Raw genomic sequence first — 26,534 nt, forward strand, 5'->3', positions numbered from 1 at the left:
AAATTGCATCTAAGGCCAGGTGAAAATACAAAATTAAGTTTACAAAATGGAGTGGATGTTGAAGTGTGCTATATTGCACCAAATTGCATCTGAGGCCACCTGGAAATGCAAAGAAAAATCCATAGGGGAGGGGTACACCCCCTCCCTTTAGACCCGTCCCCCAGGCCGGCCATCAGTCTTCAGCCCCCCCCCCCCCCACTCAAAAGTACCTTCCTACGCCACTGACTCCCGGCATCTTTTCTTACGAACAACATAATTGTTTCCTCACATGTACCTACTTGACCGCCCATTTATAGTTCACCCTATAGGGTGACATCTAGCCTTATGTGTTAATAGCTTTGATTCAGTATGATCGCAACAATGCACATTTAAGAAGAACCAAAGCCTGTAACTAAAGGTCTGCATAATCGGAATAACAGAGGAATTAAATCCACAATAGTCCATTTCGGTTGTTAACAATAGACTGTTAAAAACTCAAGTATTCTTCATTGATTTTGTAGCATACTTAACCTATTATTACTTAAACAATGGACCGCTGAGACACCTTCGTTGTATGCCTGAACCTTTTAGCGACTAAGCTGCTCATTAATTATTCACAAAAGTACAAGGTTCATCATTAGATATAGACTATAGCAACATAGTAAGCTATATAGTTAATGTGGGAATTGATACCGATCATATTTGGGCTGTACGTTAAGTTGGTTGGTTTCACATTCATTTGTACTTTTTTTAACTATCTCCGGCTACATGCAATTTTCATGTTTGCAAGCTATTCAATATATATATTAACCTATCAGGATGCCAAGGCTGTTAAAATGACTGAACTTCCTTAACTGGACAGTACACTTTATAATAATCCAGTGAGTTGACATTGTTGAAAATCAGCATATCTCGAGCCTTCTCCTCCGCCATACAGGTAAAAAATTCGCTTAATTTGCTTTTTATTTTTAAATATTTATACTTGGCAAATTTATGGACAATACTGATGATTGACTTTAAAGACAACAGCTGGGTAGTAAAAGGTGGAGGAGGCAAGTGAAGGGTTGCAGGAGGTAGGTAGTAAGAGAAGCGTAGAGTAGACCTTGTTTGTTTTGGTGCAAATATTGTCACTGGTTATACAAACAGCATTAATAGTTATATGTCCTGGTAATAAAGTGGCACATTTGCAAGCAACTTGCGTCAGTAAAATTCCTCGAAACAATTTCAAAAGGATTAAGCAATCTTATACCTCTCTCGTGTAAAGCCGTTCTCTAATATGAACTTCATGATTCTTAAGTCACTTATGAGGTTATTATATAGTATTATTATCATTATATGTTATTACAATGGGTTTTTAATGCGTGCCACTTAGAGTTGTTGACATGTTACAAAATGTTAAAGCGAACTGGATCACAGATAAAGGCCTTTATGCGAAACACTCAACATACTAACTCATTTGTTTCCATGGAAACGTAACCATTTACGGATTCGTTAAGAAAAAAACACTTGTCGAATTGACAGGAAGCGCAAGTTTGGCAAGACCATGAGTAGTAACAAATTGTAATCCTCAAACGCAGCCTCGCGTTAAAAGAGGGACGGGCGAATAAGGTGTATATAGTATTCAACTGATCAACTAATCGAAATGTTTCTTTCCTTCAAAGTTACACGACTGTGCTTCAAATTATATTTAGCCTAACTATAGTTATAACTAGAGTTATTACCAATCATACATCTGAGAGTCATCAACAGATAAAGTGAGTGTAGTCTTTAGTACATAAGCTTCATGGATCTATAGAATCATAAAACCGTCATGACACAGGTGAAAAGTAACGAAACACCGCAAATCTATTTCATTCAAACATTACACAAAGTATATTTCGTCCTGAGAGTTGAAAGGTCTATATGCGCGCATGCGTACATTCACACGTGGGAGTATATATATATATATATATATATATATATATAAAGAAAGAAAGAAAGAAAGAAAGAAGTCATATGCTATATGGAGAGAACTGACTTGAATCTCGGTCTTCGAAAATTAAACGGAGCAGTCCTTCATCCTTGCCAGGCTATAAAATTACAAAGTAAGGCATACGGTTGAGGTGTAAGCCTTATAACAAGGTAAACATTGAACAGACGCATTACTTTATGATGACATGAAATATTCACGATTTAAATTAAACGTCATTAGATATTCACCGAATAGACGGACTAGAGGATTACGGTAATATACGTTTCAACAGTAAACGGTGCTTTGTTTATCATTTCTATTTAGTGATTCAACATATGGGTGTAGGTTGTAGAAGCTATATACATATAGTAGACTATAGGCTACTAAAATGATATAGACTTAGAATAGAGTAACTGCAACCTCCAGTTACGTTCAATGTATCTGTTATTCTCTTGATACTCAGCATGGGATCCACTGAAAGTGATGCTGATGACGTCAGCTCGATAGCGCCCTCAACAAGGTCTCGTAGAAAAAAACTTTCCATAAATATCCCTCCACTACCAGCTTTGAAGAGGAATGACAACAAAAAGTTGACCAGATCAAAAACACTCCAGTTCATCGGTGTCCCTGATAAACCAGAAAGACGGAACTCATTAACGTGAGTATACAGTTCATTTCATCTCATTGCATCTCATTTCATCTCGAAACGCTACTTATCAGAAATGAACGCATAATTTATCAAACTGCTTAGAATATGTTACTCTTTCATCAGTCAACATTGCTTTCTCTCTGCATGATGGACTGTCCTTTTCAAAAACCTTCAACAACCTTCAACAACACGAGTTAATAAATTCATCATTTGGGGCATAGGGTTACCTTTCCTTTGAAATCAATCATTCATTTCGTCTTCTTCAAGGAAATTCTTATCCCAAATATTCTACACACCGATTTTTTATCGGTCTATATCAGCGGTCCTCTTAACTTCCTTTGTTACAAACTCAAGACAACATAACAGTTCCACCTGCAACCGTTACCAATTAAGGGACAACTGACATTTTATGACCTAGCATCTGATGTGGAGAAAAAAAAAAGAGGTTAAAACCGTGCCTCGGGAGGTGCCGTTATTAGATGAAATAGTATTCCAAAAAGGATTTGATCTTCTATAGCTCACGTAATGGGATCGAATGGTAATTGAATTAAATATTCATGAAATTATATTTTTATTGGGACCACGGGGAGGTTGTGAAAATGAAGCTGAGAACTAGATGAGGCACTAACATAAGCCTACAGGCGGCAAGTATATAGTCTTCACCCGTTGTACTTCATTTCTCGTACACATTTTAATGAAGCTTTGAAACGGTCAGTGGATGACATTGCAATTAAAACTAACGACCATTATCCAAAGTATAAAGATTAAAGTTTAATAATTAATTTATCAATTATTAATATATCAAACAACCATTCCCTTTCCTGCAAAATGAAGGCTAGTCTGCGGTTATTTAACGATTTCGACCAGAATCTCAACTTGTCGTAGCCAAGACTCTTTTCATTTTTAAATTAATTAATATTAATCACAAAACATGTTTAAAATGCTAATTAGAAAGTACGTTAATTTTATCTCTCTATTTTGTAATGAAACTTGACTAATGAAGCTTGTGACCTACACTGGAAATTGTATAATGAATCATCGCAAAACATTCGGAATATTAGTTAAAATTAACTCCAGTCGCTGCTTTAAAACTATGCATAGTTTAGACAGATTGATATATGGTACTCGGAGAATATATAGGCAACATGCACCGTAGAACTTCCTGAAATTTATTTCCAATGTTATACAATGTGTTGTCGCCACCCCGCACCCTCCCCCCGCCCTCCATCCATCCCGATTGGTCACACACGATTATTATTATTATTATTACTATTATTATTATTATTATTATTACACGAGATTTATATAGCGCCTTATTCAATTAAAAAATTGCTCTAAAGCGCTTTACAGCAAAAGATAAAAAATTTGTTAAAAGTAAAAAAAAAGTTAAAAAGGTTATAAAAGTTAAGATTGTATAGAAAAATAGAAATGTTAAAACATAAATAGAAAAATAAATAGAAAAATTATGACTAAAATACAATAATAACACCTAAATTAAGTATGTACAGCAAGTATAAAATAAGTACATTAATCTGTGTTGGCAGCTCTAAAAAACAGTGTTTTAAGTAATTTCTTGAATTGCGTTAAGTCTATATTAATATTGCATATGTCCTGGGGTAAGTTATTCCATAATGTGGCAGCAGTATAATCAAAACGTTTAAATTCATAATCAGTTTCGTGTCAATCGGCCCCTACTGTTTTAGGGTTTTCAGTTTTGTTGATTACCACTTGAGTTAAAAAACTGCATATTTCATGAGAAAATGTGAACAGGTGCGCCAGGTGTATACATTTTATTAGCATGTCGCCGTTACAAAAACACAATGTTTTAAACGTTTTCAAAGTACGGATACTCGTAAGGGACGGACGGACACATTTCGTAAAAGCAAATCCAACAAAAAGGTGGGCAGACGATTGTTTAATGTGTTATTTTAGTATCCATCCACGTGTTATATAATTAAAGGGAACCGTGTATCTAAAGCTGCAATATAGCATTTGGCCAATAAACGACCGGTTCTCAAGGTCCTTTGAATTTAAATTGGGGGGAGGGGGCGGATCGCGACCCTTAGTAGTGTTCCCAAAGTAGTTTTCATGGTCGCTTCTGATGTTGTGGGGGAGGGCCGAGGGTAATATGGTAAAAAAAAGTTCAAATATAATTAAATCAAAAGTTGCAAAATATAACACCGTTTTTTGTAAATAAGCACCCTTAAATATATATTAATTTCTAAATAGGAGGGGGTTACCTCTTCTCCACAGACCCCCTTCTCCAGACTACAACATCCACCACTTGGGGGGGGGGGATGGAAGGTCCCCAGGAATATCAAGGTGAAAGTTAGGGTCACCAACCAACAGGGGTCTAAATCTATGTTAATGAAGTAGCAGTACTAGGATGTTCACACCATGAATGTGAAATCTTTATGAGTAATCTTGAACATTTGAAGAAGCGCTCTGCCAAGTCATTAGATATTGCTTCCCTATTCCCATTCAAATTAATCTAAAAAACAAGAAAGACGGATTGATTTTCAGTCAATTGTTGCCACAAGCCAAATTATCATTCATCATGTTACTACAACGAGCTAATTCTCTGTGTGGCGCTATTTTCATAATATACTTTAACCTTAGAGCTGCAATAGTTCTGTAACAACACATATCATGAAACTGCCGAACAGGCGCTTCAATCGTAACAGAATAAAATGTAAACGAATATGTACATTTATGTTATCAATCCCCCTCTCAATTCATCCAACCCCTCCATCCAAAAAAAAAAAGAACAATAAAAGCTCCCCTCCCCACACAAAAATCATCATCATCATGATAATAATCACGTGCTTACCCTTTACATGGTTAATATCTTACAAAGAAAAAATAATGAATAGAACACCTACTCCTGCTCCCACCTTTTTATCCACAAAGTGGCAGGTCCGTAGCCATGACGGAGTGGGCTAGGTGAAACTTCCGCTCCACCTGCCCCGTCCCCTCCTCATTCCAATAAAAAATAATGTTAAACGTCTGTGATTTCTCTTTTCAAAGTTAATCACGACTAAATCATGAGAAACGTGTGATTTAGTTAGAATGATGGCAATGATAGCAGAATTGTAAGCCCTTTAACACAAACAAAATTTCTCAACAGTGATGATGGGGGGGGGGGGGGTCCCACTCCTTATACCTCTCCCAGGAGGGACAGAAGAAAACATTTCGGCACTCAAATTCATGCAAATCTAAACACGGAACTGCAGATTGGAAGTTCGGAACGGGCATAAGGTGACAGCCGACGTGGGGAGGGGGGGGGGTGCATGTGTGGATGGTTTTGGTGGTATAGAGAAGGGCATGAGTGTGGAATGTTTAAAGTATTAGTTACCAGGTATTAGCTCAAATGAAATTTGTCCTGGACACATGGTCAATGATCATTCATGGTCCTATATTGTCCTCAGTCTACGGAGAATTCTCATGTCAAAGATTATAACAAGTTTCCCGACCGTCCAAATTCAATTAATAAATATTTCTCCCACAATGTCTTGTAATTGTAACTTCATCCCAAAGCCAATTCTCTCATGAAAGCGAGACATTATCGACGACCTGTCGATTTCATTTACTGTATCCTTCTTCGTTGAGAGCTAAGTCTCTTTTGTCATCGCGAGGAGAGAGAGAGAGGCAGTAATACAAAACAAACAATTCCATAGAAGATGAAGACTAACCTGACAACAGTAACAATGGAGAGTTATTGTAAAACTGTCTCTTAGAGTGGAGAGAGGGATCGTTAATAAACTCATACAGTGAATAAACAGCATACTGTACGCATACTATTGTGTGTGTTTAGTATATTGCCTATATACACCACCCACATACCACTCCATTCACTCTTAGTTTTGATATATCATGGAGGAACAAAAACATAAACTGGATTCGGAGAAGAAAAACAGTGCGGATAGATTAAAACACAGGTATTTAAAAGGATAGTCCAGAGGAAAATTTATTTTCTTGACTTAAATGAGAGATGATTATATATATAGCTAGCATCCTAACAAATAAATGTACATGCAATTCCTACATTGAATTAGTTTCGAGATACAGTATAGACATTGTACACCAGAAGTTAACGAGTCTTTGAAGCAAACAAGTTTGGTGTCATGCATAGTTACAGACGGACATCAACATGCTTAATTTGTTGTTTTCCTTATTTCTCCAAATTTACTTGTTTGGACCTTGGATCGGACCAGCAGGGTTCCAGCTTTGCTGTCCGTGGGCTGTGAAGTTATATGGAAATTCCAATGACTAAGTGTATTCATTCATATGTTATTGCATCCAAATTTTGAAGACGAAAATTGAATGGACATTTTAAAGAAAAACAACATAAGCATTTGTCCTTGACATATATGTAATGTATTGATAACATTTATTAGGCCTAGGCCTATTTAAAGGCCATGCAAGTATTTATGCTTTATATATTTTCCTTTTCCAGTTGTGTGTTGTATCCGAGGAAATTGACCTAATGGTCCGTGTATAAGTAGTCCAGTCAATTTAATTGAAATACCACCTGGCCTGACGACAGTGATTTTTGATGGTCTACAGCATATTAAATTAATTTTGATTCATGATACGTTATACTCAAGTCTCGTTAGCCGAAGTTATGAGAATCCATCAAAAGAGTTTTGGATATTAATAAGTTACAGCGATTTGTTTTCTCATGCTAAAAATGTGGACCAATGAATGTTGAAGACCCTAAAGCTCATACCAACCAGTTGAAACAATTGTTTATACTCTTTACTTTCATATCCCACTTTCAGAGCACTCGTACTGACAGTATGAACGATGTGATATCCAGTTTCTAAGTATCAGAAACATATGTGTACTGTCAGTACAAGTGCTTTGAAGCATGGTATGAGAGGACAGTATAGAGTGGTATTTAGCGTTAGAAAATTTGTCCATGCAAACTGGCTTTACCAAAATTTGAGCCTATGCTTATTTATGATCCTAATTACCCCCAATGAAACCACGATTATCCTCCATAATACCACGGTAATCAATTAATTGGCATCCCTTCAATCTGGTCGGGGACGGGGCTGGGGGGGGGGGGGGTAATTGACAGTCATAATTTGGTTGTTATCTTGACATATATATATAGGGTAACTTCACGCATCTCTCAAGAGTCCTGATTTTATAGATATAGGTGTCGATTTCTGATTTAAAAATGAACTATCACAACTTGTTTTAATTACGTCTGTGTATCAATTTGATACGCTTTATGATTAACCAGTGATAGGCACGTAACATGACTTATGTAACACGCAGTTAAGTAATCGTGTCAGAAGGCGCATTCCTATGCTACAACCGTCGGAAAGGAGTACTATCAAATATACAGATGGAAAACACAGTTACTGTAAGGCACTGTGGTTGAGTTATCGCAAAGTAAAAACATATCGTTTTCTTGCATGGTGCGTGACAGGTCAAGCGTGAAGCGTGACAGGTCACGCGTTGACTTAAACACCACATATTACATTAGATTAATTAATCATGTATTATCCACAAGACTGGTCCAGTATAAGGTCTTTTGTCGGTCCTGTCGTTCAATCCTACTTTAAGTCAATCAATATTTTGATTCCAAGCAATCGGGGATACTCGGTGGTTTCGAAATACCCGGTATAATACCCGGTATACTTTTATACAGGTTAATGTTGGTTTAGACTTGTATACATATGCCAATTAGTGACATTTTGACAGAATCGAAGATCGGCAAATGTCACCGCCGAGTACATACTTGTCACTTATCGTTGCTAGGTCAGAAAGATTGGACAAACTGCGGAACGATGGAACATATTTATCATTAGTAAAGCGACACAGACGTCATAACGGCAATATTTATATAGTCCATATCTTGCTGTGACGTAAGAAAACATACCAATTTCCAATTCCAATTCCAATTCCGATTCAATTGAAATCAAAATTAAATCATATAAAATGATGTCATTTAATTTTGCTAGGTATATACTGTATTTACACGTCTATGCAACCAACTGTATGAAGGTCCCTGGATCGTATACCTCACAAACGTGACGGCAGTTCCTGGATACCCTGATCAAATAGTATACATCATAGCATCCATACATATCTCAATGGTTTGAATGAAGAATGTATGTAACCTGCTGTGATTTCCGACTGACATGCTGGTAGTGTGTTTATTGCCACCGTTTATACGTTGAGTCGTAATCTGTTATTTCCATGGCAACGATAACCCCCAAACTAAGTTCTTCGGATTTCTTAACGTGATAGTCGTTGTGTGAAAGTATGCACTGTACAACCAGTGAGTTGTTGTGGAACAACAGTGCCAACAGGGCACTTGTTTTGGAGTAACCAAATAGCATGAAGATATATCTAACGTTTGAAGAATCTTCAATATAGCAATAATGTAGCCTTGTAAATAGTTTCGGTTTAGATTATTAACTCGAGTACTCAACCAGTAAGCAACGCAAAATAAAACAATATTTACAAATAAAGTGCATAAAAAGAACGCAGGGAAGTACACACATACTTCCATGGTTTGCCTAAAGCTCCAGTTTGGAGGTATTTACCGGTCAAGCAACAGAAGTGACCGCTAGCCGTCGGGGACTGAGTTCCACTCAAGACCAGCTGTTTTGTTCGCACGCTTGTACAGATATCATTATCTATGGCTCCAAGGGAATTGCTCCTGCACTAAATGTATATTTGGATCACAAGCAGAGCAAGAGTGCAACTGTACCCGGATAAATGGATAGGCTATTTCCTTGACCACCCTACTTCCAGACTCGGACAAACATGTGGTTTGACGAGATGATAATTATCGCCAAATTTTAAGTGGATCTTTTGCTTTGTTAGAAAATAAACTTCTCCACGTTATTCTTACCATGTATGTTTGCATTCTAACCAGTGGGAGCTTTCAAACAGCAGCTCCTTGATAGGTCGATCGATAGGTGATATCACGGACTATATCCTGGCGAATAGAAATATTTACAGAAAATGTCCTTTCACGCGTCCGGTTTTTCAGTGAAATTCCTCCTGGAAGTCTCCTGGAATATAACAAATCTCAGATGATTTGCAAAAGTAAAATCAAGGATGACGTATCAACGATAAACATAAAATGAAGTCTTTCTCTTTTGCCATGGTTGTTGCTCGCAGGAGGATCTCAAATATTGATGGCCAAGAGAAAGGGAAAAAATCTGGCTCGGCTGGGAGGATGTTGGTTAGGAGGAAGACGGCCCAGACATTGCAGGAGGATGACAGAGAAAGCCAGAGCGACGTAAATAGGGGACCAACGGTGAGTTTTACCCCCGCCCCACCATCAACCCACCCTCCGCTACCACTTTAAGAGTTGTTTGCTGTACCAGTGGTAAACAGTACTTAGTTTAATTTAATACATATTGGTCATTGGGGACTCGTCCATGCAGAGTTAACGTTATGCATCATAGAGTCTGACATCGGTACCAAACATATTCACTCGCTAGTTTTGTCGATGTTTTCTGTTATGGGAGTTGGTATAGTCTTATCAGCAATATGGGCTTCATACCGCAGCACGTAGGTGAACCTTACCCTGCTTCCAAAACAGGAAGCTGGAATATCCCTTGTTCTAACACTAAGATAATGACACGGTGGTACATTATAATGGAGTACACGAATTCAGAAAGCTCAAACAACTTCACTCGGTTATCAAAGTCATCCGATGTTTATGTCGCAATAAACAGTACTTTACCAGGGGCGGATACAGGATTTTAATAAATGAAGGAGGGCGTGTGTCCGAATTTGAAGCCGACTCTCGTGTATATAGGGGAGGAGGGGGAAGGTTCTGGACTTCATCCGCCAGACCTGCCAGAAAAGGGGGAAAAGTAGACGTGAAATGGTGCACTCTGTGGCTTATTTAGGCTTTAAGGAAGGGTTACATGCGCTCTCTAATTTTCTTTTTGTGTGTGTGAAAAATGGAATGTGGTGTTTAGCCCCACCACCTGGATGCGCGCCTGCCTATGGTACCTGTTTGTGGATAGTATATATGGCCCGGTAATTGGTTAGTTCTTAATGGCGGGATAATTGAAACATACATAGTGAGGTAGTATAAGGACAATAGGATAAGGGGTTAGATGAGTTCATGAGACCAGATAATAAATGGAAGGGAAAGGAACATGGTTGGTTAGAGAATATATGAAGCAACGGAATAAAGGATCAACTTAAGGGATTAAGTTAGTGCTGGTGTCGCATATAAGCTCTTAAACGGATTGACATGAATCCTGGCAAGGTTTACTCTGGAAATAACCCTTCTATATTATATAATTACTTATTTGCTTTCCAGCCGTATCAAAGATTCCAACTGAAGGCCCGGGCAGTGAAGTGGTTATGTTACATCTGTACAGTATATATGAGGTGAGCAGGTTTCAACAGCAGAATTTACAGTGTTATTTATTTGTTGTTTGTTTTTTACTTTAAGTATTATCAAAATATGGCTTGTGTAACGGGTGAGTGGTGTGTAAACGTTTTGGCATTCGGACTGGCTCTACATGAAAAATTGAAGTTCTCAGATGTCATTTCAAAAGATTCAAGTCCTCAGAAGAATTCTAGTGTGTATGGGTAATGTTAAGGTTATAGTACGTGGATTCGAACAATGGAAGAAACAAATGGGACCCTCAGTCTGGATGCAAAACACACGTGCGGGTGTGGGGAGGGGAAGGAGGGAGGAGGAGGGGGAGGAGTGGGGGTATCATTAAACCATGCCTTGCTTTGCACCGTACAAAATTTTCGTTTAGTAAAAGTTCTAACATGCATAAACGCGTTTTTTTTTTGTGTGGCATCTTCAGGGAAGCGTCCGACCGAGCGTTAAAGGGCAGCTTGTTGGAGCTGGTTGAAGATATCTTCTGCGCGGCGGAGAAAGAGGCTAGAAGGACCGGAAATGACGCGAGCATGCCGCGTGGATTAGTAAGCCCCGCCTACCCAGAAATGACATTTGATGCCGCCGAATTTCAACGGTTTTCGAAACGTGAGGAAGGATTGCCAAACAAAATTAAGGAATTATTACGGATACCGGAGGATGACAGGACACTGGACCAAATACAAAATGTGAGTATCACTACTAATTATTGACTAGTTCGAATTCTGACATACTGCCCTCAGTTTATCTGAAATTTTAGCCATGGCCTCTCTACGTTTGAAAGGTGATCTGGGATCTAGCCGTATATAGAGACGGCTCTGATCTGGTATGGGTCTGGGTCTGGGTCAAGTTTATGTTTATGTTGTTGTTGTTTTAAACTTTATCGACGTGCTGTCGCAAGGGAGGGTGTAGGCATCGGACATTATAGACCGAAAGTATGATAAAAATTATTTCAAAATTGTCCAAAGGAGGCCACGAAATAATGTAGAAATAACATTAGTAAGTAAAAAAAATAATCAATAAATGCATCAGTTGTGTTATGAAGTAAACAAAAGAATCATATACACCATTTAATTATAAACACCATCTTTCAGTATGCCTTTAACTGTCTCTTATTAATTTAGATTGTGCGTCATATGCAGAGTGTGGAAGAGTTTGCCAAATTCCCGCCCGAGTTACAAAAAAGACTGTGCAAATACGCCTGGTATGAATGGTAAGGCACAATTTTGTATATGTTTTGTGTGTTAGGCTACCGGTATGCATTGTGGTTGTTTAGGCTACAAAACGCTCTTCAATCAATAGAAACAATATTATTTTCAAAGTTAAAGTTTTGTTTGAAGCAGTTTCAAACAAAATTGATTTTATATGCCTATAAAAAAAAAAAAATTCGGACGTGTGCATTTCAAATAACTTTATCTTTATATAATTTCGAGACATAATTCAGTTTCAAAATAATTGTATCCGTTTAAAGTTAAAGATAACTTTAAACGTTAAAAGACATCTTTAGTTTGATTAAGTGAAATAGTTTATTTAATGAATGCATACTTCGCAACAAGGTCGGGATGATGAATGATGATGACGACAAGAATATACATCGCAACTACATCTTCAGTCGTGCTCTCCTATTCATGTTCTTGCAGTGCGCCACTAGGTTCCAAAACATGACAACGTGGTGACAGTACAGTATTTCTATGAACAAAATTCATGGATTGATTTAATGAAACGAATGTTCACCGAACGTAACGTTGATTAGATCTGACCAATCACATTCAAGCATTCTGTAAGCTACAACTTCGGAGTTGGAAACGTACCTTGTTCTATGAATATATTATATTATATTGCTGTGGCCGATTGGAAAAAGGCGGTGGCATTTGAAGCAATGAGGCCTAGCAATCGAGAGGTTCGGGGCTCGATTCCCGGTCGGGTCATAGTAAGGTGGGTTTTCCATCCAAGAGCAATCTACTGGTTTCCCATCTGAAATGACTTTCTAAATTGAAAAGATCCAAATTTGAGTTAAAATGTTGAATTGGAAGCCACCCGACGTGTAAGTTGTAATTCCATAAGCCCTTGCGGGTTTCCCCCACATTTGTGGTCGCTTGAGCGTTGTAAAATTAGCTGCTGATATTATTATTATTTCATTTTACAGTTTTGGCAGAAACAGGGTCGTTACGAAAGAAGGTCAATTTGCTGATGGTCTCTACTTTGTACTTTCAGGAAAACGTGAGTCTAGGCTTATTAATTTTTGCTAGTTCTATCTATGTATGTTGTTACAGACAACAGCAGCTGCGGTAACAACCGGTTGCTTATGATCTTCGAAGTAATTTTGTGCACGAAATGTTGTTAAGTCAGGAGAAACACCAAGAAGAGAACTGAAATGCCCACAAACTGTTTATTTACCCAACGAATGCTCCAGTAGGTAAAAAAAACATTTCGAAATGTTCGATGCTTGAAGGATCTTCTGCAGAAGAGAAGCAAACCATAAATAACATTTCATAAATTGTGCAGGTTTATATGAATATATTGTTATAGTGTGTTATCAAGACAATGGTTGTATCTCATTCATGACATTGAGAAATGTTATAACAAATGATTATGCACGGACGATGACCTGTGGCGCAAAATTGATTTTGATTCCAACACTGATCCAGTTTGTAATTTTAAACCCCTTCAATTTCTTTTTTGAGATATGAGACTTTAAACATCAGCGGCTCATCGTTAAAAACGACTGGCATACTAAGTCTAGCACACAGACTATTAGGCCAACCCATCATAATGAAGCACAAATCTCGATAGAAAGAAAAACAACTTTTAGGTCTCAACATTTTCAAAGACAAATCGAGCTGGATGTCAACAATGTTGTTTGCATGAAGTTAAAATAGTTATTATGAATTATGAAACAATTAATAATCAATGTCTTGATGTAGAATCCAACCTCGTTATCACTTTATATTTAAAGGAGCATTCCAGACATGAGGAATAGTTTACTAATTAATATCTTAAAAGTCGTACTGGCAATAGAAACGTCACTATAAAACCCAAGTTTATCTCCTCTGTTTTTTTTTAAGATTTTACCTAAAGTGATCATGAAAATAAATCTTTTTATTCAAATAAACAATTAAGTTGCTGTGTAATAACAAATAGTTCATATGCTATTATATTTTATCTCTTGGATGCATCAGTGACCGAAACATGCGGAGGTCAAACATATATTCTCAAGAAAGGGGACAAATTTGGAGTAAGTGTTATTCAAGAATTAACGTTTTCATGATTCTTGTTGTTCGGAATTGTTAATATGATATAATTATAGGTTTTTTTTAAAATATAAAATCACAACCTGTTGCTATTTTATACATCTAATGATGTTTTGTATTTTTGTATTTAATTTATTCTAAAACCGATTTGATTTGTACAAATACATTTTCCATTCTGTGACATTTTTTGGTTACGTCATCATTGGCTTTGGTTGCTATTGGCCTTTAAACACATTGTGAATGTGAAATTATAATCCTTTAAGCAATGTGTTTATTTCATTTCATACTTAATTGATACGTTCTACATTCAATTTTATAGGAGAACGATTTGATACAGGCCACAAGAAGGTCCTGCACAGTTATGACCAAAAACTCTGTCGAGTTATTTTGTGTTCACGCGCAGGTAAGCAAAATAATCCTTTTGTTAAAAACACGACATCATTCAAATACTGCACTTTGTGGTACGGCCTGCTCAGTGGATCCATGCTTTTGTTGGGAAAGTTTTGAGGTACTATGTGGGTTTTCTTCCGGACATCAAAAACAAATGCATGTGTCGATCAATCAGTTACTCATTCGATCAATCAATTAAACTGAAATGAAGTATTATCTTTACGCTGTCATGGTGATATTATCTCAAATTCTTTTTCCTTTTCATCTTAAAGGACTACGCCCTGGTGTTTGACACCGAAATGAATATTAAAGAAGAAGCCTGTATTGAATATCTGAGGTAAGTCCTCACCAAGAGTGGTGGAGTTGAGTAGATAAGCAAACGCTGTATTAAATATGGTAAATACGACCTTTGACCTCTCATCCATGATGAGATGAGACCCGTCCAATTTCATAATAATCCTGTAATATACCTACCCTCACACAGTAAGCAACAACACAGTGTGTATTTTATTCTATATTCTTCATTAAACCTTATGGCATTTACGTACTTGACAAAATGAAAGGGAGAATTGGCGTGGTAGTGGTGCGGGAGAGGGGAGGGGAGGGGGAGGGGGAGGGAGAGGGGGAGGGGGAGGGGAGGATGATTTACCGTAGAAGACGAAAATCGAAACGATGATTGAGGCAGCAAAATTTAGATCGAAAAGATTATGTAAAACAAACAAACAAAAACAGCAAGAGCAAGCTTCGATAATGAAAATGGCACATCCCTGTGTACCACCTTTCTAGAAAATTGAGGTTACTTTTCTCGGGCATCGCGCTTAAAACGTTCTCAATATATTAATATCTCCAGGACAAGAATCGAGAGAGACGTTCTAAGTAATTATATTGGCCCAATGACCGAAACAGGACAACAAATATCTTAACCACCATCCACCTCCTTTCCCCACCCCCCCCCACCCCGACGTCCCCGCTCTTAGACCGACAAAGATGCATACGCCACCAGACGGCAGGGCTTTTATAACTAAGTAAACAGGCTGTTATCACATATAGTCCATGTATTATTTATTTACGTAAAGTAAATATCTTTAATTAAACCATAACTTTAGTTCTGTTCTCGTTTTAGAACATTGCCTGTATTTAAAGCATGGAGTGGCCTAAAGTTATTACTGGATTCACCTGTCTACTGGGGCAAACAGAATTACAGGTAATTATACATTTATCAAACCATTGTTATTGTTTTTCTGCGTAAATTTGGCTTCATTTACTGCCATAGGATGCACGTTTCTTTCATTTCCCTTTTTTATCAGTCTTATACTGTAATGGCCAAGCGAAGTCAAATTTATATGTTACTCCCTCGACCTCCCCTAATCTTCCTTCTCCCCCCGATCCTCTTCCTCCCCCTCCCCATCCGCCCTCTGCATTTGCACATACTGTAGTTCTATAGTGCCATAGTGTATATACAACTTATCAGATGCTGCTTGAAGCTTAATTAAAAGGTCATCAATAATAACTGACCCTAATAAGTTTGAATATTGACTCAGTGGTCCAGTTCCACTCATGCCTTACCCCACCCTCCCCCTCTCACATATAACAAAAAACACATCAACAGGGTTGGAAGTAAGGCTTTAACATGTACGAGTGTTTAGTGTTCTACTAGAAAATGGTGCATCCCCATCAAAAAAAGTGATATAGTCCGCATCTGAAGTGCAGTAGATGTAAACAATATTTACACCTTTGTTCAAATTTTATTTTAAACTGAAATTGTAAATACAATTTCAGTTATCATACATTTATGCGCTGATATGTTATCACGGCTTTTTATTTTGTATTGTTTTTTTATTCATAGTCTGCCATTCATTGTTTATGCATTTTCTTCTTTGTTTGATTATCTTTTGTTTAATTATTTTCAGAGCTGGCCAAGTCATTGTTGCTGATAGCTTAGACAACGAATGGATTTACGTCATAAAAGCAGTAAGGACTTCGTGTTCTCTTAATTTTAAAAGCAGTATAAAGGATTTAAAAATTACAAGCTCATGGTTGATATTTTGTTGTTGTTGCTCTGTTAAAGTTTGTGTTGGAGTATTCTCAAACCTACTTAACTGTGAAGTTATGTAAAGAGATATTCCAGTAACAGACTATGTGTGACACTTATTTGGAAAAGAGAAATATTCCACACTGCTTATTGCCCCCCCCCCCCCCCCACCCCGCCCCTCCCTCCCATCTCAATATCTTGCACCTAGCTCTAGATATGGTTGATTGAATATTAGGATATTTTGACTGATTAAACTCATGACTTTTCCAGGGAGTATATTACAGTAGGTGATCTAAGATGTCATAAAAGCAAATATTCTTCAAAGGCTTACCTTTCCTAGATGACAACTTCCTAGTTGATTGATTATTGATTCCAGATACAATTCGAATGCCTTCTGTCAAGGTTCTCCGTCTTTATTTTTTGAATTTCATAAAAATGAAACTTTTTTCTGTAAGAAAACATTACATTCCTCTGGGAATAACTGAGTTAAATAACACAAAGAAAAAGAAAACCATTTTTCATCTGAACTGAGGTGACGACATCAATCACTTTGCTGTTGCCAGATAACAAATGGAGACGAGCGCAGACTTATATTGAGTCTGTTAAGCAGTAAACTTGTATTATAATATAGTTACTTATACTCGTTCTCACCCTGATGGTTTTGTACTCGAAATCGTACTCGGGACACATTGGAAATGTAGTAGTGATACTAGTGAATAATTAAGTACTCGTACTTGTCATTATAGCCTTGTACTCATACTTGTACTCATAATCACACTAAGGCAAACTCTGTACTAAACAAGTCTGAATGTGTGACATAATTTCACGAATTATTCATAACATTCGCTCATGACTTTTTTAAACTGATTTTGGCGGTGACTTTGATGAATCTTCGACAGAATATCGATATCACGATGTATACTCAGTGGCGTAGCTAGGGGGGGGGGGTCCAGGGAGGGCACGGGCGCCGGGTTTAGGGGGGCGCTGAACTGGGAGAATGAGAGTAAAAAAATATGACGAACTTGATGTATGTCGTCAGGCATGAATATTTTCCAGTTACTAATAAGAATCTGAACTGAATGTAGTTGTTTTTATTAGCAAATTTATAGATTGTGGTTTCTTTTCAGTCCATTTCGACCGTTTTCTCTTTTTTTAAATTCTATTCTGTAATGACTACATGTCACGGAAATTGCGGGTATTTCAGTATACAGTTCCAAGGCATTAGATTTTGAAAGGTAGAAATATCATAGGCGTAGGAGCACAATTTGATTTGAGGGGGGGGGGGGGGGTGGGGCTGTAACGACTTAGCCGAAAAATATAACCAAAAATTTTCAGAAGTGGGGGGGGGGCGCTATTTTCTACTCTTGCACCCGGGCGCCAACACCTCTAGCTACGCCGCAGTGTATACTATCTATAGTACTCCTTTGTTTTAAATTAAGTTTTGATTTTCCTATTTACAGGGAACATGTGACGTCCTAAAGAAACTTACACGTGGAGTTTGTCCCTGGGATAGCACCAAGAAACATTATAAGGAATTTAAGAAAGCGAAAGGTGCTCGAGAGATAGCTCTGGCACATAAAGAGCACGCCCTGTCTCAGCAAAGTAAGTAATTAATTATGATCATGACCCATATCGAAAATATTTGAATTGACGATGCACGAGAGGCTATGTATTTTTTTAGTTGCTCCTGGTGTACGACGATGTATTTAGACTACTGGCTAATTGCCGAATGCAGGTACTAGACCTGGACTAATCAAGCAAGTCTCTGGTGTACTAAATACAAGTTTCACCTTCGTCAAACGTGAAGATTATTTAGGCGCATTTGTGGTATTTTCAATTTTGATAAACTGGGGTGTCCAGATGCAAATATAGCAAACCAAGTTTCGGGATTTTGCAGGTATTCATTTTCGATGGTGATGGTGAAGGTACTGGATGGGTTGCAAGGAAGGGAGAATGTAAGGGAGGGTGGGTTCTGTACTAGTCATCGATCAATTTCAGTGTTAAATTTAGTTGGGTATTTCTATGATTTAGATGGCCGGTAAGGCAGGGAAGGGGAGTTTGAGGGGAGGCGGTTTTGGTTTCACAAGAGCCGTCGAGACCGCATCATTACAATACTAACGACTAATGTAGTTTTAGCTGAAGAGTATGCGGTAATACTATACGAAATAATAACCTACAGTAATTACCTAATTATGATCTCTTTAAGCTTGAAATTTGAAATCATCACAATTGCCGGTACCTCATACAAACACTGTATATTTAAGTTAGATCTTCAGTATTGTTTGTTTTTAAATTGTTTCTATTCCTTTAGTGTTTATCTTTTATTGTTTTGTAATTATTTGTTTACTATCAGCGTTCATTACATCCGAAGAAGGAGTAAAGCCGCCGATTAACGGGAGGAGAAATCCGTTAAAGGACAGGAAGCCAATTTCGGGAATTTCAGACACCATCTTGGAAAGAAGGAGAATGCTAGAACCAGGGATGTGGACCGAGGTGAGGACATGACGTCATTAATGAGATAATGATCTATTCTGCTAAAGGTCTCAACGAATGATCTGGTTTGCGGCGTGGAGGGAGGGTGTGTATGACAGTGGTGTTGAACACTTAACAATTACAAGGCTGACGGGTTACATATGAAAACAGGAAGCAGTGTTAAGCCGGAAAATTGTCCCAGGGTATTGGATTCGTATATATAAATATATAATTATATATACAGATAAAGATATTAAAAATGTTCAACTCCCGACGACAATTATGACATCGAGCGCCTCTTTTGCAATCTTCGTTTCTCTTTAATTATTAGTAGGCCTATATTCTGAAATGGGAATACACTATTCTTTTCCCCACACTTTCTCGGACCCCATATTTTTCTGGTCCCTCTAGTTGACTCCAGCCCGTCTGACCTCCTCTCGCAACGACTTCCTGTAATGGGATGAAGAGAAGCTTTCTGTACATGTTTTCTCCCCTCCAAACAAGAGATCATTAAAGATACAATTAGATGCATGATAGTGAAGATGCGTTAAAAAAGACTAAAGGAGAATTGTAGGCTAGATTATATTAAATTTGTAGCATCTTAACTAGTAACAAATAATTATATTTAATTACAAATTTTCTCATGTTGTCAAAATAATGGAATTACTTCATCTTTGAATCTTGTATTCTTATATTCCTTATCACATAACCTTTATTTCCTGTAACTTCTAATCTTGATGACTGTATATTTTCTTCCAAGCAGCCGATTTGTCTATATTTCAATGTTTCTGGTAACACAAATTAAAATGGTGATTAGACGTTTTTCAACACTCTAAATAAGTTGGACAAACTTTTTGCCCCCAATTAAAAAATAATAAATTTGCCTCAATACACATGTAATATTACGACAGTTTAACCACTTTTAATTGCCCAAGAAAAGAAGATGCATTGGTCAAATTGTCTGCAATGGAAGAATAGTCTTATATTTCATTAGGTTACTTTTATTAATGAAACGCAAGCAGCTATTTCTATAGAAATTTAAATGTTTACTTTAACTCTGTTGTCCTGTATTAATTACTAACTGCTAACCGTCGTCTTTTCCTAATTTGCAGTCTTTGGATCAGGTAAAGATGAAACTTTAATAACTTCTTCAAATTTTTCCATTTCACCTCATATCTACACCCGTTGAAGTCTCTCTACTTTCTTTTGATTTCTGTATAGCGCCACATCTCACTTATTCATTCAAATAAATTGAAACGTACCTATTCAAAGAGTTTTCACACTTTCAAAAAGTGGAATATGTTGGCCCCTACGACCCAATGTGTAAATTGGTCTCTCAGATCATGTACGTGCTTTTCTTAGTGTAAGGGAAGTGGTGGGAAGGGGACATTCTATATGTAAAAATGGTCCCCCTCGCCCGAATATCGTCACATCTTTTTCATAAAAAGAACACTCATCCAATCTTTCATAACTTCATGACGGGGTAAGGTCACTGAACATGAGTGTGTCACTTCATTGCTCACTGATACTGCATGTGAGATTAATTCTGCGACCCTTGACAAAAAATGACGAGTTAAGGAGGTGGTAGGGTGGGTGGGATGGGGTAGGGTGGGATGGGGTGGGGTGGGATGGGGTAGGGTGGGATGGGGTAGGGTGGGATGGGGTAGGGTGGGATGGGGTAGGGTGGGATGGGGTAGGGTGGGATGGGGTAGGGTGGGATGGGGTAGGGTGGGATGGGGTAGGGTGCAGGGGTAGGGTGGGATGGGGTAGGGTGGGATGGGGTAGGGTGGGATGGGGTAGGGTGGGATGGGGTAGGGTGGGATGGGGTAGGGTGCAGGGGTAGGGTGGGATGGGGTAGGGTGGGATGGGGTAGGGTGGGATGGGGTAGGGTGGGATGGGGTAGGGTGGGATGGGGTAGGGTGGGATGGGGTAGGGTGGGATGGGGTAGGGTGGGATGGGGTAGGGTGGGATGGGGTAGGGTGGGATGGGGTAGGGTGGGATGGGGTAGGGTGGGATGGGGTAGGGTGGGATGGGGTAGGGTGGGATGGGGTAGGGTGAGATGGGGTAGGGTGGGATGGGGTAGGGTGAGATGGGGTAGGGTGGGATGGGGTAGGGTGGGATGGGGTAGGGTGGGATGGGGTAGGGTGGGATGGGGTAGGGTGGGATGGGGTAGGGTGGGATGGGGTAGGGTGGGATGGGGTAGGGTGAATAGAGTATTGCAGCGTCGCAGGACTTTATTCCACTGCACTGTTGACAATCTTCTTGCCTTATCCCCAGTTCCCGTTTGCACCTGTGTCAATTGTTCACATCATGTATCCATCCATATGTACCACTGCACTTTGTTTTGAACTTGAAGTTGATTGTAGTCAGTGGGGTGTGTTTGTTTGGGGGTGGGGGATAGGCGGGGTGGTGGAAGGTTGGGAGAGAGTGGCAGAGGCAGTTGGTGAGAAATGCAGACGATAGAATGGGCAGTTGCGGATACAGTACTCCTTAGACAATTTTGTATTCGCAACTTCCGTGGAATAATAAATTCGAAAAGAATATAAAGACAGCGTTTACACAGAGGTGGGAAATGGGTGAGGGGGGGGGGGGGGTTGGGGGGTTACAATTACTCTACAAAAGGGCGAAAACATTGTTAACGCCAGAATCTTTTTTTCAATTTGAGGGGTTAACATAACCTAACTCGTAAAAGCTCTCCAAAGGCATCGCTATGTCCAGTTTCACTCACTGTCCATTTTGAATTTGTCATCAAGGACGAATTACAATTTGAAATCGATTGTGAAAAGAAGATGGCCTCTTCAAGTCGAGATTGTGGTCACGTGATCTTGATGGTGATGCCCAATTGGACATGCTTACGGTCGCATGACAAATCGAATGTTATTAAGTGACTTTACTTAATGGTGCAAATGTACACTATATTGTTCACTCAAATGCCTTAAATTGGATCAAATATCTATATCTGGAAAGAATTATTGGTGACATTTGTCATTCTGATGACGATCCCGGACACATTGTCTGCTCTAGGTTTCGTTAAATGATTACTAACTTGCCAAAGACCAGCTAATATTTGATTTTTTCCCCGTCAGGGTCTTTTATTTCATGTACCGTATAAGAGAATTGCCTCCGGTAGTATATTGTTCATGTGGCAACATTTGTTCAGGTATAGAGAGCTGATTGGGTACAACTCATACAAGTGAAGCTGTTTTGTCTGCTTGTTTTATGCCTAAGTGTGTCAGAAAGTATATCGACAAAAAGAGACGCTTACATAGAAATCTTTTAAAAGCCTTTCAAAGCCCATTAATCCTCTAATAGCTTAGGTTTAGGCCACAAGAGGTAGTGAACATGTATAACATTGCTCTTGTACGTGTTGATATTGAATTTTCTCAATTTTGTTTTGTTTTTGAAGAACCACTGTACGGAAATCTTTCTTGGAAACGGTCAATTAAGGGTATTTAATGTGTCTTTATAGCTCACATAGTCTGGCAGTATTGGTAATTAACATTTTACTTCACACGGTGTGGCATTGAACGTGAAGATTCTAAAATGTTATAGCACTGCAAAGTGACTTCGGGTCCTATTGTTTTTTGGAAGACACACATGAGGCTACTACATTTGTTTATTATAAATGTCATCGGGAGATTTATTAGAATGCGTATGTTGTGTGGGGACAGGTAAGTTAGGAGTGCAGTTTTAAGCATTGCTATTTTATGCTAAATTTTTAATACTCCTATTGAACAGAAACCAAGACAGATGTTGGCTACTAGTGGGCTGAACGGCTATATCCAACGGGGGACAGAGTTAGATGTTCCATACTGCGTCCGGGTGGCGGAACTCGAGGCAGGAGACGTTTTTGTGAGTTTTAATAATGGATAATTTGTATCACAGTTTTTTGTGTTGCCATGGATATTGAATTAGATACTTGGGTTAAATGTGTTAATCCTCATATGTGTCATTGACCCTACAAGCATCGACTTGAAGTTGAAGTTAGCATCATCATTAAACACATATTACAGGGACCCCCACACCTTGACAGTAACATCCATGGTCAAGTACATATCATTACTGTGAGAATTACTGAGGGCCAAGCTCTCCCACGTCCCTGCCCACCTGGTGTCTTGGCGCCCTCAGTTATCAGTAAGTTCCTCAAGTAAGCTGGTAATGAAGAAGTTTTATTAATAATTCTAATAAGTTACTATAGTGATGAGAGCTTGAATTAAACGCATTCAGACATAAAATATATACAAAAACAGCATTACTGCAATTTCTCTTTCTTATTTTGTCACGTCATAAAATTAAAATATTGCTTTTAGAATTCGCCAAAATCAAAAGATACATCGGTGATAAAAGTAAAGAAAAAGCAGAAATTGCAAAGAAAACAAAACAGTTAAACATACAAAACCATTTGATATCAGGAAATTACAAAAGAATTAAAGTTACTGTAAATGTTTCTATTTTAATAAAGTCACTATCTAGTACATTCCTTATGCCACTTGAAAAAGGGCGCTTTCCTTGTCTACATTATAAATTTATACAAAAGCTTTCACCTGAAGAGATAAAATATTACAAATCCGCAGCGATTTAGGCCTCCGCGGAAAATGCTACAAGGAAATATGGGGGATTCTGAAATCGATTGCACAATATGGAACAATGAAATGAGGTCCAAACAAAGTTGTTAAACACATACCGTCAACAACAACAATACAAGTAAACAATTATTTTCAAACTGACATCTTTCAAATGATGACATATTTGCATTAAAGGTCAATAAAAAAAAAATCGGTCAATGTACTGTATGTTACATTCTCTTTTTACGTCCCACTCCCTCTCCCTTCCCACCCCTCTCCCTTCCCACCCCTCTCCCTTCCCACCCTCTCCCTTCCCACCCCTCTCCCTTCCCACCCCTCTCCCTTCCCACCCCTCTCCCTTCCCACCCCTCTCCCACAAAGGTAGATCGCCTCCCAGTCATCTTAGGAACATTAGAACCAGAACTCATGTAGTCAGTTTTGGAGATAATTATTAATCAGGAAATGAATACAAGCTTTTGAGCATGTAAAACATAAACGACTTTTTTTGTGTCAAGAAAACAAATAGGGAATATAATTTGTTTGTAAAATATTGTAATTTTATTGGGATATTTTGTTTTCTTCAGGGAATCCTAACAGTAACTCCGGGGTACCAAGAAGACAGTGTTAGTTTGGTAAGTTTGAAAGATTGTCTGGAATCTAATGATTAAACTAAATGCAATATAAGTGAGAAGTACTAATACTGGAATAGCGTCCTCTTTTTATCAAAATTGTCACAGCTCAACTATAGTAGCTATGGTTACTGTCTTAAATCTGGAGGACAAGTTCGAGAAGGGGAGGGTGGGCGTCAGGGGACGGGGTGTCTAAGTTGAGGGGGTTCACACTCCCTTTATGGGAAAACATGTTTTTGAATGTTATCTAGTATGAAAATGGTACCATATTTGAAGTTTTAATGCAACTTACCGGTACCTTATAAGATCAGAATGGTAAAATGATGGTTACAATTTACAATTGCCTTTGACAAATTTGACAAGCTAGATGTCTACATTTCCGCAGATGCTCAAATAGAAATATGAGGACACATCCAGGGAGGTAATATGGTAACCCTAAGGTTACCATCATTTTTGTGTCAAAAAAGCAATCAAACTTAAGTAAGTATATGATAGAACCAATAATGTTTTTCCACTCTCCGAGAAACATCAGTATTATGGACAAAAGTCTGGTATCCAAAAAGTAAGGCACATGTGAATAATTGAAAGTAACCCTTAATAATGCTTATGATTATTCCTGCCGACCAAGCATGACACCTTTAACATTCAGTCAATATTGGATGATAAGGTTACCATTGCATATTACTCAGCAACATTTCAAACCCAGCGTTGACGTAAAACATGAATATTGACGTACCTTCCTAACTACTCTTAATGATATGTTCTTTTATTTTATGATTATTATTTTTGTTTCTTATATATAGGTCAGCCAGGGAGCAGAGGCAATCAAAGTTAGCAAATCTTTCTTCTTAAAGTATGCAGATGAGAGAGTCTTCACCCAGATTGAGATGAGGGTAAGCTATGTGATAGTGATTAATGTCATGAAAATATTCCCCAAACAGCTAAGAAATGTTTATTCCACATTGGAGATATCACAAGAGTTTGATCAAGTCTAAATATGTAATCACAGCTTTTTCCAATGTGTGAAGCCAGTGTGTTGCTCAGAGGTGAACTCTTTAGGAGATACCACTAGTACTCATTCCTTTTATTCTTCATGTAAAGAATATCTTATTATTATTGAAAATCAAATTAAAACTAATTTGATACTAATTACAATAAAATGTTGAAATATCACACCTCTACCGAAGAAAAGAAAAAAAATAATACATAATATAAGCCAAAAAAAACATTGCCACAGTTTGCAAATAAATTTTTTAGACTTACTCAAGTCTCAATTTTGCATATGAGGGACATCACAACACTGATATCTCTTAAATTGAAAAACATTTTGGGCAGTTGTTCTACTTTAATCATATCTAGTGCAGAGGTTAATGGTTATGGTTCAGTTTATACAGAGTAGCGTAGCTACGATTTCAGGGGCCCCGGTTCAAGACATAGCGAGAGTTGAGCCCCTCCCACCATTACTCCATCTACACTATCAAAAGTCATAAATGTAACACAAGAGAACATATAAATATCTTGGCATTGAACTGGACAGTTAATATTAGAAGAAAACTAGAAAACAGAGTTGTTAGTGAACTAAAACCAACAAACGCATAGGCATGTTGTTAGTACTAGCTTTATTCATGGAAAACATGACTGGGTTCAAAATATGGAATCAACCCTTGGTGGCCCTGGGCATCAAGGGGCCCTGGTTCAACGGACCACCTGAATCGCCCATCTAAAGATACATTCACTACATCAGGTAATGTGAAACACATGACATGATTCAATGGTACAACCTGTAGTGTTGACTCTTTTTGTATTGTTTTTAATATAATCGTCAAAAATTGAGCAATTTCCCATACAAATAGGACCAAACTGTGTCCAATCTTTCTAGAAGTGCTTTAGATAAATTGATTAAAAGACTATTTTTCTTTCTTTCTTTTAGTATGAACCGTATCCCAGTCAGGATGAGTGTCTCGATGACCTGGATCTGACCGACCAATGGCAGCGCTACAAAAAATTTGAACTGCAACAGACGTTACAGAAGGTGGAAGAGAAAGCTCAACTGAAGGAAATACCGTCCTGACAAAAAAAAGGAAAACTACCTTCCCGCCTTTAAAATGATATTATTTTATAATATTTAACAGCTTAAAAACTTCCAACTTGTATATTGTTATTGCTGTAGAAAATATTGTACATAAAGATGGGACATATTCAAAATACACAGAATTTGAATGAAATTTTTTATAGT

At 38.1% G+C, this 26,534-nt stretch overlaps 1 protein-coding gene across 3 annotated transcripts; it reads left to right on the forward strand.

Annotated features, from left to right (window-relative positions):
- Nucleotides 1-671: 671 nt before the first annotated feature.
- LOC139980017 (cyclic nucleotide-binding domain-containing protein 2-like) lies at nucleotides 672-26,523 on the forward strand. Of its 3 annotated transcripts, XM_071991359.1 has the most exons (19): nucleotides 672-916; nucleotides 2,394-2,588; nucleotides 9,726-9,864; nucleotides 10,888-10,958; nucleotides 11,390-11,648; nucleotides 12,084-12,172; nucleotides 13,106-13,179; nucleotides 14,139-14,194; nucleotides 14,530-14,613; nucleotides 14,873-14,937; nucleotides 15,724-15,804; nucleotides 16,511-16,571; nucleotides 18,093-18,234; nucleotides 18,986-19,125; nucleotides 20,217-20,228; nucleotides 22,843-22,956; nucleotides 24,254-24,301; nucleotides 25,102-25,191; nucleotides 26,229-26,523. In XM_071991359.1, the coding sequence occupies exons 2-19, from the start codon at nucleotides 2,395-2,397 to the stop codon at nucleotides 26,367-26,369; spliced, it is 1,860 nt and encodes a 619-aa protein (XP_071847460.1). In that variant the 5' UTR covers nucleotides 672-916; nucleotide 2,394; the 3' UTR covers nucleotides 26,370-26,523. The 3 variants fall into 3 exon arrangements, with proteins under 3 accessions (XP_071847460.1, XP_071847461.1, XP_071847462.1); XM_071991360.1 differs by lacking the exon at nucleotides 20,217-20,228 and having other exon boundaries at nucleotides 673-916; XM_071991361.1 differs by lacking the exons at nucleotides 672-916; nucleotides 2,394-2,588 and adding an exon at nucleotides 6,339-6,517.
- Nucleotides 26,524-26,534: the final 11 nt, after the last annotated feature.

The sequence above is a fragment of the Apostichopus japonicus genome, chromosome 14 (genome assembly GCF_037975245.1).
Source record: "Apostichopus japonicus isolate 1M-3 chromosome 14, ASM3797524v1, whole genome shotgun sequence".
Lineage (NCBI taxonomy): Eukaryota > Metazoa > Echinodermata > Holothuroidea > Aspidochirotida > Stichopodidae > Apostichopus > Apostichopus japonicus.